The sequence below is a fragment of the Parambassis ranga genome, chromosome 5 (assembly GCF_900634625.1).
Source record: "Parambassis ranga chromosome 5, fParRan2.1, whole genome shotgun sequence".
Taxonomy (NCBI): Eukaryota; Metazoa; Chordata; class Actinopteri; family Ambassidae; genus Parambassis; species Parambassis ranga.
This window is the reverse complement of record NC_041026.1, coordinates 12275061-12293481: the sequence shown is the minus strand read 5'-3', so window position 1 is coordinate 12293481 and position 18421 is coordinate 12275061. Positions and strand designations below refer to the sequence as shown.

At 40.9% G+C, this 18421-nt stretch overlaps 2 protein-coding genes across 2 annotated transcripts; both read left to right on the top strand.

Moving 5' to 3' along the window:
- Positions 1-709: 709 nt before the first annotated feature.
- On the top strand, positions 710-2514 carry LOC114436068 (tripartite motif-containing protein 35-like). Its single transcript, XM_028406146.1, has 2 exons — positions 710-757; positions 830-2514. The coding sequence occupies exon 2, from the start codon at positions 837-839 to the stop codon at positions 2229-2231; it is 1395 nt and encodes a 464-aa protein (XP_028261947.1). The 5' UTR covers positions 710-757; positions 830-836; the 3' UTR covers positions 2232-2514.
- Positions 2515-12135: 9621 nt separating this feature from the next.
- cyc1 (cytochrome c-1) lies at positions 12136-16922 on the top strand. The gene is made up of 7 exons (XM_028406152.1): positions 12136-12273; positions 14413-14603; positions 14785-14911; positions 15023-15180; positions 15268-15428; positions 15906-16006; positions 16182-16922. Exons 1-7 carry the CDS (start codon positions 12193-12195, stop codon positions 16284-16286), a joined length of 924 nt encoding a protein of 307 aa, XP_028261953.1. The 5' UTR covers positions 12136-12192; the 3' UTR covers positions 16287-16922.
- Positions 16923-18421: the final 1499 nt, after the last annotated feature.

Genomic DNA, 18421 nt, shown 5'->3' with positions numbered 1-18421 from the left:
TTTTGTTTTCACACAAAAGTTAACTTCTGTTTTTAATCTTAAAACTGCTGGTTATGGTTAGGCATTAAAAATTGCAATGGATTAAGGAAAACATAATTTTAAAATACATTTTACTGCCACCATGAACCATGTGTTCCTGTTGAGGGCGGGCTGGAAGTTTAGCATTGATGTACGTGCGAATTTTTCCAGATTCAATACAACTCACTTCTGTCACACCAGCCAATCAAAGCCAAGAGCAGGTGTTACCAACACTGTCACCAAGAGAGGAAGAGGAATGTGACGATATGAAGCAGGAAGAACACCCCAACGAAAAAAATGTTGCCATTAACAATACCACAAAGTCTTTGGTAGGTGGCAGAACTAAAGAGAATTTAGCTTAAATGGTGCAGAAAAAAATCCCTTATTTAATCCATTAGTTTAAAGAATGTAAATATTCATTGTTTTTTTATTTTTTTATTTAACTTGTATACATGTTTACACATTGTCCTGGCTGGTAACACAGCTGCACGTCAATGGAGGAAAAAATGTAGCTCTGCCACTTACTCTTGAATAACCGGATACCACAGTTAACTACCATCAACTGTCATACTACATCTCTTCCTCCTTCTACACAATAGGTTAAAAACAGTATAATGAAGCTCCACCCCCATCCTGACCTGACACAAGGCAAGAAATGCGGTCTCGGGTTATTTTGACTGTGTAGAGACAAAGACGCTGATTACATTCACTGTCACGGCATCGCTACAGGAGTAATACAGTGAGTACTGAAAGCTAACATATTTTTAAGTGAAGTGAATAACGTAACTAAAGTTGTATCTGCTCCCATCAGAAAGAAAATGGCTTCACAATCTGAGGATGATCTCTCCTGTCCTATCTGCCAGGACATCTTTAGGAACCCTGTCATCTTGTCCTGTAGCCACAGCTTCTGTCAAGACTGTGTGCAGAGGTGGTGGTCTGATAAACCACTAATGAATTGTCCAGTGTGTAAGACAAGATCGTTACAGAAGGATCCACCTCGTAACCTGGCGTTAAGGAATTTGTGTGAGGCCTTTTTACTGCAGAGAGATCAGAGAGACTCAACGGAGTCGCCTGAGTTTGTCTGTACTTTGCACTCTGAGAAATTCAGACTTTTCTGTCTGGAGCACCAGGAGCTAGTGTGTCTCGTCTGTCGGGATGCAACCGTGCACAAAAAGCATGTGTTCAGACCCATCAATGAAGCTGCAACGGATCACAGGAAAAAGCTGAAGAAAACCCTAAAACCTGTTCAGGAGAAACTGAAACTCTTTGAACAAGTGAAAAGAGACTGTGAGCAGACAGCAGACCATATTCAGGTCCAGGCCAGACACACAGAGAAGCAGATCAAGGAACACTTTAAGAAACTTCACCAGTTTCTCCAACAGGAAGAAGAGGCCAGGCTCGCCGCTCTGAGGGCGGAAGAGGGGCAAAAGACTCTGATAATGAAGGTGAAGCTGGAGGCTCTGTCCAACGCTATAGCTGCTCTTTCAGACACAGTCAGAGCCACAGAGAAGAAGCTGACAGATGACAACATCTCATTCCTGCACAGCTACAAGGCTGCAAAGGAAGGAATGCAGCAGCGCCCCCTGCTGGATGATCCACAACTGCCCTCAGGGGCTCTGATAGATGTGGCCAAACATCTGGGCAACCTGACCTTCAACATCTGGGACAAGATGAGAGAGATAATCTCCTACACTCCCGTGATTCTGAATCCAAACACTGCTCATCCTGACCTCGTCCTGTCTGATGAGCTGACCAGTGTGAGACGTGAGCAGAAACAGAGTCTTCCAGAAAACCCAGAGCGCATTTTTTTCTACGCATCTGTACTGGGATCAGAGGGCTTTGTCTCTGGTGCTCACAGCTGGGATGTGGAGGTGGGGGGCAGTTCAGTGTGGGCACTGGGAGTGTTCGCAGATTCTGCAGTGAGCAGAAGAGAAAAACCATCCAGGCTGTTAAAGCTTGTGTTCTGTGATGGCGAATACACAGCAGACTCCAGCGGAGGCGCTCCGGTTGTTCTTCCCATCAAGAGCAGATTCCAGAAGATCAGAGTTCATCTGGACTGCGACAAAAGAAAACTGTCATTCTTTGATCCTGACTCTGACACACACATACACACCTTCACACACACTTTTACTAAGATGATGTTTCCGTACTTTAACACTGTGAATTCACAGCCACTGAAAGTATCCCCAACTCCCTTCTTTGTAAGAATATAATAGTTCAGACAGACTGTAGGATAACTTCCCCCTTCACCCACTCTGATATGCATGATGTAATTGTAATAATAGCTAGTTGCTGAGCCTGTTCTTCCTGAAACCAAACCCTGGCCAGAAACTAAGGTTTATTTCACAACCATTTCTTCCTTATAATAAACGTAAAAGTGGAATGGTTTGTCGCTGCTGTTTGTTCTTCTGTTTTGTCCTTGTCCTGATTGTTAGTATGAAAGTATTTCTACCAGAGTTCTGAAACAAACAGGTTTCAAACTAAATATGTATTTGCCTGCCTCCGATTTTTCTGGTTCTTTGTTTAGGCCATTGGGCATTTATAAAGTCTGATGAAGGGTGCAGATGTCAGAAGCAGTGTTAATTTTGGCAGCAATTTCGGATTTAGTTTTTATTTTAGTCTTGTGACTAAAATGTCATTTGATTTTAGTCACGTTTTAGTCATCAACATTTTTAAAGTTTTAGTCTAGTTTTAGTCGACTAAATATCAAATAATTTTAGTCGACTAAATCTGCCGTGGATTTAGTCGACTAAAATTCTATGATATATATTTTTCATGAAATATTTAAGGTTTGATTGTGCAATAAAAACAGGCACAGCTTTAACTTGTGTTATTTGAAACAAACATCTCTTTATTTAATTGCTATTACCTTTTCACAAAAGCAGCAGTGAACAGTGAGCTGCTCTCCCTGAATACACTGTTCAGTCATGACCTTCCTCATGAATCCTCCATAACTACAGCAAAACACTTCAGTGACAACTCAGAAACAGGTCGCATGCTGTAAAACCATCAGCAGCGGTGTCTTCATTTATAGATTTTGTCACGTGTATCTTTGAACGGAAGTTAAGATGACTCGTCTGCAAATGTCGCTTCAGGTTTATTGTTTTTACCGCTGATAGTCGCTCCGCACGGTTTGTAAACCGTCTTGATTGTCTTGAAATTAAACGTGTCTGTGTGTCTGTTCTCCTGTTTTGTGTTACCATGCATGAGGACGCCTTCTTCCAGCATCGCGGCGCAACGTCCTTACACAGAGAGAGCACTTCTGATTGGCTCTCTGCCGCCGTCTCCTGATTCGTCCCTCCCTTCCACAAACAAAATTTGCTCTGATTGGATCTCGTCTCCATCAATAATTTCGTCTCGTTTTTATTCGTTGACGAAAGTGTCAATCCATTTCGTCTTCGTTTTTGGCACCGTGCGTTAGTTTTTATTTAGTTATCGTCTCGTTTTTATCAGCAAAAAAAGGTCGTTAACGAAAACTATGACGAAAATGATTCGTCAACAAAATTAACACTGGTCAGAAGAGGCAAGTTCTGCTACACTAAAATAAAAAATTCATTTGAGCTTCTTTGTTGTTGTTGAAACAGTAACATTTAAAGTTATAATTTAATTCCACTGGTTTGTCCATAAAATGTGAGAATACATTGGTTGGTTAATGATGGACCATCACCAGCCGCAGATATAGCAACTTACAGCATGAAGATTTACGTGATTTTTAGCACTAAAAAGATAATCCTTCATTAGTCCTACAACAGGGGAAAAAAACAGACCAGTAGTATGTTAAAGTTGGTTAACCCAGCCAGTCCACACCACAAAAAACAGCTGTCTGAAATTTCAAATCAATTAAAACAGAAATGTGGTTTCTTCCAAAACTATATAATCTAAAAAAATAAATATAGATGAACCATTGTGACATTGCCCACAGCTTTCTGAAGGTCTGAAGGACGTAAAATCCCAATTAACCCAAATATGGGCAAAGAGCTTCCCATACCAAATACAAAATAGGCAGGTAGCTTAAGATCTAGGTTGCCACCTGCCTGATGTGATGAGAGCCTTAACTTTTTGCAACTTTAAGTCTTGACATAATGATTATTTGTTTGATAAACTGTACAAAGATTCACCCCGTGTAGTTCTCATGACATTATTTCTGCTGTAAGGAACATTATGTGGATTCATTTGGTTAGATCTACACCCTCTGAAAAAGTGCATGTAAACTCTGCCGGATTGGACAATCATCACCATGGTAGCCAAGAAAATGGCGGAGAAGCTTGTAGCAGATGGGAGAAGCATGCCTTGTCAACATGTTTACATGTGTAGCAGGTGCATTGGTCCAACACAAAGCTATAATTATCACAGATCCACCTTTCCAAGCTTCAGAACCATGGGTAGATTGAATTAATCAGAGGAAGTACTGGTAGTTATTGGGGTGTTTGAGGTGTGATGACGACAACGTTAGCAGTAAATGTACCATTTATGTACCGTACTACTTGCTAACTTACAAAGATCCTCAGCAGCTGTGTATCTTCTTCTGCAATTCCTCTCTGTGTGGGTTAAAAGGAGTCTCTGTGCTTTTGTCTGTATGCTATTCTGTTATACTGCACAGCATTTATGTCATTAATTACCACATGTAGGCAGACTTTTTTTTAGATGAACTTTTGACCTGCTGCTCAAATGAAAGCACTTCGACTGCATGAACGTGGAGTCTATCACTATATATTCTTCCAGGAAAAGAGTATTAAGTAGCAGCCCAGCAGAGGAAGGCATATTGTGAAGTTCTGCCCGGTCGTCCCTGTCAGATTTCATTACCAGCAGCAGGTCAGCTGTTAAAGGGCGACAACAACCTACACAGAGCTTCAGGTTGAGTCACTCTGCGGCTCAGGTGATTTAACCTGCAGCTGTAATCACTATTTGACATCAGCAGGAGCTTCCTCCTTCCTGCTGTGTATTCGGGGACAGCTGCCACCAATTACAGGTCTAGATCCTTCCAATTTAGCATGACAAGATAAATCTGGCACACACAATACAGCACCTGGTAAAGTAGTTCTTCCATTTTTTTTCTTTCTGCCTCTATTTTGACAAACCAGTAAACATATAAACAGAGAGAGAAAATCAAAGCTGTAAAATCACACAAAATGACAAAAGTATATTCATATCAAATTCTAATTTAAAATCTCTGCAGCCGTAGTCTGAAAAAGACATTCACACACACACAGTGGTTGCTGTGTTGTGACACAGTGTGGCACCTGCAGCTGATTTCAAATCAAATGGGCTACAACAGGGAGCAGCAGCAGGACAGAGTTTGAACATTATTATAAAATATGAGTGGGGAAGAAGAAGAAGAAGAAGAAGAAGAAGAAGAAGAGACGGTGTAACCACGTCTGTAGCCAGGAGGAGCTCAGCGGCAGAGCAGAATTTAACTCATAAGAGAAGGAACGTGTTAAATATGTAGGAGCCGTCAGTTTTTCCCACATGCTTCCTAAAAAAGGTAGCTCAAGACTGTTTCCTCCCAGAAACAAATAACTAAAGCAGTGTGCCCTCTAGTGGCTGCAGACAGTCTGACACAAAGTTAGAAGCCTCAGAGTCTGAACATTTAAATTATTATTTTCCCTTAATTTATTGGCAAAGATGGGCTTTTGTAGAGTTTACATAATGACAGTCATGTTTATGGTGGTTGACATGTAAATAAAACTTTATTTATATAATATAAATTGTTGTCAGTAATGTAAAACAATGAAGGCATTAAAACTGAACGTCCTTCAGCACCTGGATGTGCTTCTTCCTTATCTCAGGCTCATGGTCTTTTATCCCATTGTCTGAATAAAACACAGAAATTCAAAGCTGATGGAAAAAAGAAGAAAGTGTCAAAAAATAGCGACCTCATCCCCGAAGCCATAAAAGTCCTTTCCCTCTGGCTTCTTTTTATTGTCCTCCCCTCCATCTTTTGCTCCACCTCTCCTCCGGCCCTGTTCAACTCTAAAAGCTGAGTTTAATTATTCAGCGATGTGGTGGGAGGTGGAGGAGACAGTTTGATGCTCAGTCTACCTGTCTGAATTAAGAATCCATCGAGGTCGAGAATACACAATGACCTGCTCATGAGTTTCAAGGATGCTGTGTAGCAAATGCGCCTCAGTCATCAGCGCTCATTAATAAATGTATTGATCCTGCGTGCTGTGTTAGTTTGAAGGTCGTGTAACTCTGCAGAGAGTCATGCAAGGTCACTGGTATGAGAAAGGTGTGTGTTTGTGGGGGTAGTTGTGCATGTGTTGTGTTGTCTTGCATGCAAAATTCTTCACATTCTGCTCACTTATGATGACAAAATAATTCTGCGCAGTACATATGTAGATGACTAGTTCCAATCTGCAAAATGTTGCTGAAAAAGAAATCAATTATGAAAAGCTGTTTTTTTTCTTGCATAGTTAAAACAGTTTTGCTATTCAAGCCAAAATGTAGTTATAATTTATCTGCATCTGCATCGCAGCTAACAAAAATCCTAGGCAACTGTCGAGAAGTATAATCACAAAATTGAGGGAGACATTTTTTTATGTGTTAGTGAGCTAGCTTGCATGTCATTTGAGTGGATCTTAAATTATGTGTCATAGCGGTGGTGTTAGGGCTGATGCAGAGTTCATACTGATGGGACTGCCTCACTGAGGCCTTTGTGGTCTGGATTGTGGTGTCTTAGTGATTGTTGTATCTGGCCTCTGGGTCTCTGCGACTCAGTTTTCAGCTCTGTGTATCCCAGCTTGGCCTAAAATGAAAAACAGAGAGGAAATGTTAAGTTTGGAATCCATTTGTGCATCTTAACCTCGCTCAACATACCACATCTGCATCATTATCAGATGTGGTATGTACATCATTATAACATCACAGGATGTTAATCTGATTGGAAGAATATTATGCAGATATGTTTGAGCAAAACTTTATCTACAAACCACTCAGCTTGATGACTGTCTGTGTATCAACATGTATAAACCAAAACAACATCTAAACATCCACAAGTCAGAAACTAATATCTGTGCTCTGAACATCTAAAATCATTAGTTTATAACAATGACAACACAGCATGCTCCTCAGTGTAAAGAGGGAGCTACAACAGCAGTCATGAAAACTACAGACAGTAAAAACTACAAACCGATCTATAGCAAATAGCAGTTAGCATGTTTGCAGACATGCTAGCTGTCTTCTTGCTGCCAGTATACCTAACATGCTCGCAACCGACAGTACTTCCTCAAGGGATGCTGATTTGTTCGAACCAGCTGTGGTTCAGCTGCAAGCTCATAGCTTGGAGCCTTGTAAATTGTGACTAAGCATAAACATGTCAGGTTTTTTTTGTCAGGGGTTTGTTTTAATTTGAAAGTTTTCCTGTTTTATTTTGCTAACATGGGCTTCCTCTCGTTGCAGGCGTCTTGTCTTTCCGTCCCTTGTGTGTCTCCACCCTCCTTGATTGCCTGCCCCGGCCTTATGTGTGCCACCTGTGTCTCGTTTTCCCCTCCTCCTTTTGTATTTAATGTCTATTATGGCCCTGTTCACACTGGGGAAATAAATCTGGCTAAAGCGGGATTGGGGCCGCATCCACATGTATCCAGATGGTTTTTTTCTGAGTGTGAACACCTCGAATCTGGCTGTATCCAGTTTGATGCCATTGCTTGCTCAAATGGGGCTCAGGTGTGAACGCAAATGTGGCTAGCGAATCCGGCTATAGCTTGGGGTGGTGACGCTGCACTTCTGGGTTCACTGGAACAGTGTCCGGTTGCGTACATAAGAGAGGCGTAAACGTCCGTTTTTTTTTTTTCCACCATGGCTGGAAAGGAGTCTTCTTTATGCTGGACCGCGGAGGAAACAAGATGTCTGATCGTTCTGTTTGGAGACCGGGAGACACAGAACAAGCTGGGGGGAGTCTACCGCAATCAGAATGTCTATCTGATGTCTATCTATAAAATTTGTCTATCTGCTCTCCCCGTCAATGCTTTGCCAAGTTTATTGTTAATCTCCTGTGTATTGCCTGGGTTTGTCTTGTGGTTTTTGTCAGTGCTTTTGCCCTTTTGGATACCATTGCTTGTATTTTTTGACAGAGTTTCTGGACCTGACCTGCTTTGGAGTATTCCTTTGGTACTTTTGCCTGTCTAGACTGATCCTTGTGTAACGAACCTTGTCTGTAATTAAACTTAGATTTTTTTCCCCTCATCCTTTTGTCACACTTTTGACAAAACATGGATGCTGTTCAAGGTTTTCTGTTAAAAAGAATTATAGCTGGAGTATGATCTATACTCATATTAGGGCAGAGAGTCAATCTTTTTACCATACTGTATGAGAAGGAACGTTCTATGATGCTAATTTATGGAACCAGTTTCAGCTTTGAGAGCATCCCACTGTGAGTGCTGAAAGATCAGTAAAAAAAAAAATAAAAATGAGGAGAAAAGGCTTCCAAAAACAGAATGGGTGAAGCAGAGATGTAATTCAGAGAAGCTGAAAGGAGCCTGAGAGCGAATATACAAAAGGCGCAAAAAGAAAATTATACATCAGATGGAAGATATCGGTACAATGATGGGTTAATGCTGCTTGCTATAATCTTGGTCTTTGATCCAAATCACAGGGACTACGCACAAAACCTGATGCAGCTTCAAACAAAGGACATCAGTGAGGATGCAGTGGCAGCAACTTTTGGTGCCCATTACACATAATGTGCATTATGCACGTCAGAGCATTCCTGTCCAGATGAAGTCATGCTGACATTTACAACATTTATCAATTTGCACAGGTAAAAACAAGCAATATTCTTGGGTTTATAACATTTAGTGGAAATCATTTATTGACTTAGAGGGTAAAAATAAATGCATAAACAACCATGTATAAAACTAGCAGTTCAATATTTAAACACAAAGGAGAAACCAGCACAGAAACCTGCTTTCTTTCTGGGCTAACGCTGCTTCCTGGCTGCAACAGAAATGTGACGGAGTAGAGGTCTGGTTGATGCAGCACACAAGGTCCCTTTGTGAGCTCTATGATGACCTCATTCTTTACCCTTTGTTTTCTCACCTTACCACACCTCATGCTTTGTCCAGTATATTATTTGCTACAGCCCTGGTTACCTTTTCTCCATTTGCATGAATGCTGTGCCATTACTCTGGGTCAAGGTGGGCTTACATTAGTTCTGTAAGCTCATCATATACATAGCTGTCAGGTTATGGTGTAATTGTAGGACTATACCCTAGTTTTTAATACCACAATCTACCATGTTCCTGATGTGTGGTGTCCAGTCAATGGGAATGACTCATGGCTAGCTGTTAGCAGCAACCTAACTTCAGTCTGTGTGGTGGTGTCATGCATAGGCGCCGGGGTCACAACCACATGTTCCAGCCTACATTTGCCATTGATTTGCTCATGACCCCTCCCCGACTACCTATCAGCTCATTGCATTGTGATGTCAGATAAAAGGCTGGACGGCACCTTGTTGATAAAACTAGCACAGTGGTTGATTTAGTCAACAAAATGAACAACTTGTGGTGATCAAAATACCAAAAATATCCACCGACCCGACACTGACAGCATGTGTGTGTGTGTGTTTGTGAAAGATAGCGTGCGTGATTTTGTGTATGTGTGTGTTTGCGTGTGTGTGTGCATAAATCGGCACCCCTGGTCTTATGTCAAAACATTATGTGCTATTCTCATGTCTAGGCCCTATGAGAAATAACCTCAGAAAAGAACTGACAGCCAATTATATGTGCCAGGAGCTGACCATAACAAAAAGCTGACTAGACAGTTCAAGGTGTTTTGTAACATGTGCTTCCACAGCTAGTTGGCATGGCAAGTGCGATGAACATTACTGAAACTTCACAGCATAGCTGTTACATTTTATTTACAATTCAATGTTACAATTCTTTATAATACATCTAGTTCAAAGGCAGCAAAGCATAACCGCCTTAATAAAAACACTTTTCAAGTCATTTGTTACCCACTGATGTCTCCGGATCAGACCCCACCCCTGCTGATACAGTTGTTAGTTTTGAGCTAAATCAGCCACCTGCTCCTTTCAAGTCTGTTTATCTCCATACACGCATAATTAATGCATCAAATGTTGTGGATTTGGAGCGCTGACACATTTGGCTGTCAAAGAACAACTAACTGTGATTTTTAATGTCTGATGCGACCCAAGTGATGCATGCACATGTGCACAGATCTCTGCACAGTGGAATGTGAATTTAGTCTCCACAACACACACACACACGCTTGCACAGAAACTGACATGCAGTCCATAATCTACATGACAGCGAACAGGTCTGTAATTACACAGCATGCATCCACGGCTGCCATTACAACCATCTGAGACAATTACCTCAGCTGTCAACTCATCAGCTCATCATAGCATGAACGCTCTCCGTGGATTTTTTAAAGTGTCATAGTTAAGTTCAGGTATACATGCCACAGATGTTATATTGTCATAAATCAGTAGGACATAGACTTCAGCATACAAATGTTAAACCTTGTTTTAATCATGTAAATCTTATCTTTTAGCAGCTCGGCACAAAAACAATCATTTTAACGCTGATAGAAAAGCTGAATTTTAGTCTCTCTGGGCTACGAGCAACAGCTCATAGCATCAATGCTGATTTAGGATGCGTTGTTATTAACAACCAAGTGCTGTCTCCTAACACTAGAGAGCAACGAATACAGGAAGTGATATGAATTCATAAATAAGAGGGAAATGAGAGTGGACATGAAGTGCTCAATTCCATTGTTTGAATGTGAATCGAAATCGATGCCCTATTTAATGGATGCCTCTTGAGTCTAGAGCACAATATGAAGCTGTATACTTAAATGTATGTACGCAAGTATTTATTTACAATGCATTTTGTCATTTACATGCAATTTGTTTGGCAATGCTCTGAAAGCTTGACTTGCAACTCTTTGACCGTTGCTCCTTTCTGTTTCCCTGTTGTCACCTTTTCTTCTGCTTTTTCAGCTGAATTTGTAGAAAAATAATAAAAGCATGACAGTTTGTTTATGAACCGGGAACAATATCCTTTCAACTAAAAAAAATGATTCCTGGCAGATGAGTAAAAATAAAACACAGCAATGATGGATTCTTCTGATGTCTGAGCAGAGTTCAGTGACAGTACCACATTCCCATCAATCATGTCCCATAATGCACCTGGACCTTGATGTATTAAAGTGCTGCTGTGTGCTGCATCCCAGCAGAAACAAAGAAAAAAAAGAAAAACTTAGTAACACAAATACAAAAATCAAATATAATTGCAATTATTGTGTCATTTTTAATGTTTTCACTTGTTTCTTGGTCAGTTGATGTTAATATGCCAGACCAGTTAAAATTCTCTGTGTTTACCCTCCACCCTTAGATATAATTCTGTCAATGACACTCTATCTTCATTTAATTCAGTGTTTTTAGTAAGTGTTTTTAATTGAAAAAATCTTAGGTGGCATATTTTCAGACATGTGAAACCGTATTTTGTTTAATTTTTTTTAAACTATGCTTCCACCTTCTGGATGCTTCAGGTAAAACACTATAACTTTATTTTTAGTCTGTTATGACCCATGCAGAATCATAGAATCATAGACAGCAGAAGTGGACACAGATGTGTCTAATTTCAATAACATGTAACAGTCTGACACCAGCTTCCAGGAATCTGGGTTACTATAGGTCAAATATTTATGGGGGTCATTACTTAGCATGGATGGAAACTCTCCTTGAATAAAAACCTTCAAACAAATAAACAAAGAAAATCTGATTTATTACTATCAAACAAATCATTAAAATGTAATATTTTAATGATTTGTTTTGTTGTGTGTTACTTAACAGCGCAAAATATTAGTTGTGTAAATTTAAGTTGTGTAAGTAATTTGTTAAGTTGGCCAAAATCAGCATAGTTCTGTATTTCTGGTTGGTCAGGAAAACGGGAAGTACCTTCAAAATAAGAGCAGAATCTTTGGCAGAAATATATGATCACACTGGATTTCCTACATGCGTATTAAACACAATACGACTGCAGAGTAGTGGTTTTTTTTCCATGGCTTTGACTGGCGGTCTGCTGTAACTACGCTGTGCCTTCGCGAATGTTGTTTTTATTTTGATACTCCTTAACGGAAGCACTCCGTGTCTGACTTGACGCGGGTCTGTCAGTAGTTCTTTCCCTCCGGCGCAGAGAACCGCTGAGAAAGAAGATGGCGGCGCTACGAGTCGTGGTGCTATCGGGGAGTGGGAGAGCTCTCCTCAGCACGCCGAAGGCTCTCAAAACCCCCAAGGTACGGCGATGGATGTGTGTAGTTGTTGGTCATCTGAGGACATTTTATGTATATCATAGGTTTAATTTTAAGGAGTTGCTTTATGGTGTCCTGACAGCTAGCTAACGCTAGCCTGGTTTTTACAATGGGTTGAGACAAGGTCACTCGTGTTCTTACACGTTTTAGGATGTCACCAGCGATTGAGGCTTGAGCTCATCTAATATGTTGCCGTTCCTAACTTGTGTGAATCGACAGGGTGTCAGCATCTTTTAGGAAAAAACCCATACATCTCTAAAACTTTAGTAATCAGCGCTGTAGTTAGAAACTAGCCGGTGAGCTAACCCATGATGTCGTGTCAGCCACCGGCAAACACAGAGCTTGGTTTTAAGTTTAGTTTTTAAGTTTGCTACCTTTTCAGGTAAGCAAGTCTGCACGACGGGTCATGTGAAAATGTGTGAACTGGCATTGTAACCGATGCTCATACCATTTAGTTTCTGACCTATACAGCTAAAGCTAACGAGCTTATCGGCTTGGTAACGAGTTAGCATTTCAAGGTCTGAACGGACTTCCGGTGAAGAAAAGCAGTCTTCACCCCTATATTGTGGCACCGTTGACCTTTGAAGTAACAGCCATCATTGAGTTCAGTTTCAACTCTATATTTTTGAGGTGGGTTTGTTACGGAGTTTAGTACATCTGACAAAGCACGTAACCGAACGTCCTCTTGGATACTAATACTAATGGTGACCTGGACAAGGTTCAAAGTAGATAACATGACCAACAATGTTGATTATTTGATCTAAGATGGTTTATATTCGGGGTAAAACTGCCTGTCACAGTTTCCCAGAGTCAACCAAATGCGCTTAAATAATTGGTTTAGTTTGGTTATCAGAAAGAATACTGAATGTAATGGTCTTCTGACCAGCTGGATAACCATTACAACTTGTAATGCATGCAAACAAATTTGTAAATGCATTCTTAATAAGACTGATAAGAATAGTCTGAATAGCCATATCTGGCTTGGTTTAAATGGGGACTGTGCTATCAGTGTATGCACAGGGACTGCATAAATCAAATCTGGAATTAAACAGGAAAACGTTTGACTGACTCTGACTCTTTGACAAGGTGATGTTTCTGGCTGAAGATGCATGTTACTGTGTGTGTGTGTGTGTGTGTGTTGGTGCAGGGATGCACTCACATGATGCTCGCTGCCTGGTTATAAAAACACTAGTGAAGGGCAGTTTCATAAGGATGATCAGATTGCACATTATAAGCAAGGGTGTTGTGATGAACTAATTTTGTGTAACAGCATTCGGTACTTTAGAATTATTATTTCTTATTTTGGACCAGTTTAGAATCAGCTTGTCACTGGGCAGTAAATCATCTGATTTATATGATTTATCCTGTGTCGAACAATATCAACCGTAATGTGAGAACCTGCGGCTTTTCTTTGTTTTATGTTAAGTTCACCAGAATACTTCTGTACACTAAACTATAGAGTTGCAGGTGACAAATTTGAGTTTCCTAAACATTTGAATTTGTCACACTTTTGTTGCCAATGGGTAAAAAAACAGATTTTTTTTTTGCAAATTAATTGTTATGTTTAGAACATTTGGGTTTCTTGTTTCTTTCAGTGAATTTACTTAACGAAACTTAGAATTTAGACAAAAAAGATTTATCACAGGTTGAGGTGACATTTTTTTGCAATTAGATGTCATTTTGTCCCGTTTTTCTAAGATTCAAATTATCCACTTTTGGTGTGTGAATGCTGGGGGCAGTCAGACTTCGCAAAAGGGGCTCTTCAAGAAAATCACTGATAGGACACATAAAATATTAAGTACTCCCTTAAGTACTCCCTTTTGATTGTTAGAATCAATGGAAAATAAGTTTATCAGTCAATTTACCAATTGTTCTAGCTTTAAACTTGGGGGACAACAGTGGCGCAGTGGTATAGCAGGGTTGTCTAGTAACTGGAAGGTTGGTGGTTCGATCCCAACTCCTCCCTAGTCACTGTTGTGTGTTCTTGGGCAAGACACTTCACCCTAGCCTGTGGCGCGCCTTGCTAGTCATTGTATGACACTGCTTGTGCAGCAGCCGTAACGAATTTCCCTCTGGGATTAATACAGTATCTAAACTTAAACTTTTGCTCTTCTTCCTTCGTAGGCCAGCATGTCCTTCGCCAGCCTGCCACGAAGCAAGAAGGTTGCCCTGACAACACTAGGCGTGATCACAGCTGGTGGGGCAGGGCTCGCTCTGATGCTGCACCAGTCGGTTAAAGCCTCCGACCTGGAGCTTCACCCCCCTAACTATCCATGGAGCCATGCTGGTCCCCTGTCCTCTTTGGACCATGCCAGGTGAGTTGGATGGATACACATGAATGACGTTTTGTTTTTTGATTGTCTTCAATATCAAAGAAAAAAATTAGTTAAGTATTTAATTGAATGTCAAATTTGCTGCTTATTTTATTCTATTTAGTATCTGCAGTCCTTTATTTTAAAAAATGCTTTATCATCGCTTTGCTCTTTGCCTCTGCAGTGTTCGCCGTGGTTACCAGGTGTATAAGCAGGTGTGTTCAGCCTGCCACAGTATGGAGTACCTGGCCTTCAGAAATCTAGTGGGAGTGTCGCACACAGAGGAAGAGGTCAAGGCCATCGCTGAGGAGGTGGGCATCATTTTGTCGTAGTAATTTAGATTCAAAAACTAGTATCTGTCTGTAGGCTTTGACAACTTTACAGGTCTTTGTTAATGCTTTTATATGGTGTGTTGTGGTCAGGTTGAGGTAGTGGACGGTCCTGATGAGAGTGGCGAGATGTTCACCCGGCCAGGAAAGCTGTCAGATTATTTCCCCAAACCTTACCCAAATCCAGAGGCAGCCCGCGTTGCTAACAACGGAGCCCTGCCACCTGACCTCAGCTACATTGTCAATGCCAGGTGATCTATAGGGTGAAACCTGAAAGCTGCAAAATCACACGAATGCTCCATGTCCTTTTGTCATTCATTTGTTTCCTCCTGCCTCAGACATGGTGGAGAGGACTACGTATTTAGCCTGCTGACAGGTTACTGTGAGCCTCCAGCAGGAGTGTCAGTGAGGGAAGGACTCTACTACAACCCCTATTTCCCTGGTCAGGCTATTGGCATGGCCCCACCCATCTACAATGAAATTCTGGAGTTTGACGATGGTGAGTAAAGTGTGTGTGTGCACTAAAACTTGTTCAGGAAACATTTTGATTTATGAAAAGACATATTTTAGTATGTTTTTACTTACTTTCTGGCTCTGCCACAGCGTTGTGTCTGTTTCCTACAGCATTTATTACAATTCAGATTCAGAATCAGAATTAATGACGAGGTCCCACCGAGATTATCGTTAGTGTTACATTTATGATTACTGGCTATATGCCTAAAAGACAGTGGCACACAGCCGTAAAGCATTCAATCTGTTAACTTTCAATATAAAAGAGGAACAAACATGATCATTTCAAACAGCTGAAACAAAGTAGGCAATTTGGCAGAGCTGGTTTATATCATAAAAACATACTGCATCTGATGAGTCATAAGCACTGCTTTTCTAACACAGTGTCTCAGACCTCTTAAAACCTCAGACACCTGTGACAAGGTGTATGACACAAGAAGTCACCCGTTTTTGTTTGTTGCCACAGGAACCCCTGCCACCATGAGTCAGGTAGCCAAGGATGTGTGTACTTTCCTGAGGTGGGCTGCTGAGCCCGAGCATGACCAACGCAAACGCATGGGACTGAAGGTAAACACACCCCACACGCTGTGAATTGAGCTGGGTATCATATCTCAAACTGTTTATGCTAGGGTTACTCTGCATGTTTTGATCTTGCATGACAAATGCTTTATACATTAAATCAGTGGAGAAAGAGGAGTGTGACATGCAACAAACTAATCCTGTCTCCTTCATTCTGTCCCAGCTGTTGATGGGCTCGGCTATCATCATCCCTCTGCTCTACTACATGAAGAGACACAGGTGGTCTGTGCTGAAGAGCAGAAAGATTGCCTACAGGCCACCAAAGTAAATGGAATCAACACCCCCCCCCAACCCGGGCCTAACACCAGTAGGGCTGCGTTCAATGACTCCACAATGCTCAATGCATGGCCATCATAGCAGACACATAATATATTATGAACACACACATGCCTTTCTGAGAAGGAGTGGAAAACTAAGAATATATCTTGACTTCGACAGAGAATGCCTTTTGTAGTTTGTGGTATGACAGGTTTTTCTGTTTGTGTCAGAGTTTTGTGGCGTTTTTGAACGCACCCTCCACAAAGTTTGATTGATTACAACGAGTCACCAGTGGTTGCCAGTTTATGTTTGGCATGAGGCTCTTCATCACAACTGACTGATAAGTTGATAACCACAGAAGCGTTGAGAAATGGCTGCCCACCAAACTTGTAAGATCCTGGGTGTATGTAAATCCCCCTTTGTCCTCTCTGCAAAGCAACATCTAAACCTCTGTTTTACTGTACAAATAAATTATCTTAAAGAAAAACCTTCTGTGTGGCCATTTGGTCTGTTTCCAGACGTGATAAATACACATCAGCCATCCTTATGCTGCCGGTGTCATTCTGAGCATTTCTGTCTGACTCGTTGTAGAATTTACATCTACACTCTGACCTGTAAATATTTAATAAAGTGGAAAATAAACAGCTTTGGTGTAAGGTTATAATTTCTTTCCCTTCAGAGTGAAATGTGACATTGGTCTGTTAACAATTCAGTCATGAGTAGATGTGGCCATAAGGCACAGATATTGATTATTTAGCATCCTCTGATCAATTCTAGATTAGAGACCACTGAAGAATTGAAGGTTTTCCCTTCATGAGTGAAAATTATGTTCTTTAATATTCCGAACGCATCACTACGTTGTTTAAATGAGGGAGAAAGTCTTTACTTTCTTAATGTTGGCTTATCCCTGTTTCTCAGAGTTGTGGAGCACCATCAGGAGGTGTTCTTTTCTGGGATAACCTTGTCACATTTATTTCAAGCCCTTCTGAGAAGACGACATAAAAAATGCTGTTACTTACAAGCAGCACTGCTACTTGGTAATGAATCAACAGAGGTCTGGGTCTAGAATAGTCCTGCAAGATTAAGAAAAAACTTACTTATTGTAAGTTTTAATGGGCTTGATGAAATCACACCTGAACCAGCTGTGTCTGCTTTTAAGAATAATATTCAGATGAAGAACTGGGAGGTCCTATAGAGGGCCTGCTGGGCCTTTTTCTTTTTATGTTTTAGTTTTTTTCTTTCTCACTTCACATCATTGTTGTTTTTACAGACCTGCTAATGCTGACATTAGCAAAGGTTACTCTACATGTTGGTATATTCTTGAGCTTTAGGGCTGGACTAGATGTTTCCCTCTTAAGCTACAGGACTTTAGGCGACCTTCCTCTCTGCATGTGGGCCTTACATCCTCACTTCCATCCCACCTTTCATTCAGGGATAAATAAACAAGTGTGCTGCTGGTTAAAGCTGCTCCGGGGCCTTATTAGGAGCTTATCTGTTTCTGAAAAGGTTTTTTCCTCCCTGCTGCTTCCGACTGCATTCAGACACTACGAGCTTCATCTGCATCACAACACGTACAGATTAGGTTAATAGCATTAGTGAATCTCACTGGATCATTATTATTGCCGTCTTTATCATTATTATTATTATTAGTTTAAACTCAGACGTTTTTTTTTTAGTTTGGTAAATACTAAACTGATTTTCTACTTTGGTAATTCTGAAGAAAAGGCTTTTTTGTTTGTGTCATGGTTCTGGTACGGTGGGTCACCTGAGGGGGAACACACACCTGAGTTCTACTGAGCTGTGTTTTGTTTCCTGTGATATCGTTAAATAATGTGCAGAACTGTGGTTTGATTGTGAAACTCGAAATGTAAATACGCTGTCTTTAGCTAACAGACACAATTAGCAGAGATTAGTTGCTGTATGGAACCTCAGGGAATCTCATTCACATGGAAAAGTGCTTCTCAGTTCTAATTGGTGGCCAGTGTAAATCCTCCTCTCCCATTTAAACCAGCAGCCGTCCTGCTGCTTCACAGGCACCTCGCACTGAACCACACACTCAGTTTGTTTTAGACCACAGAGACAAAGTGAAGGCACAGCTGCAGGGTCAGGTAGACTATTTTTCTTTGCCTTAAAGAAGTCAGAGTA

Coding starts and splice junctions, on each gene's coding strand:
- LOC114436068 (XM_028406146.1), top strand. CDS start 837: ATGGCTTCACAATCTGAGGATGATCTCTCCTGTCCTATCTGCCAGGAC.
- cyc1 (XM_028406152.1), top strand. CDS start 12,193: ATGGCGGCGCTACGAGTCGTGGTGCTATCGGGGAGTGGGAGAGCTCTC. Junction 14,604..14,784: donor TCCTCTTTGGACCATGCCAG/GTGAGTTGGATG, acceptor TTGCCTCTGCAG/TGTTCGCCGTGGTTACCAGG. Junction 15,181..15,267: donor AGCTACATTGTCAATGCCAG/GTGATCTATAGG, acceptor CTCCTGCCTCAG/ACATGGTGGAGAGGACTACG.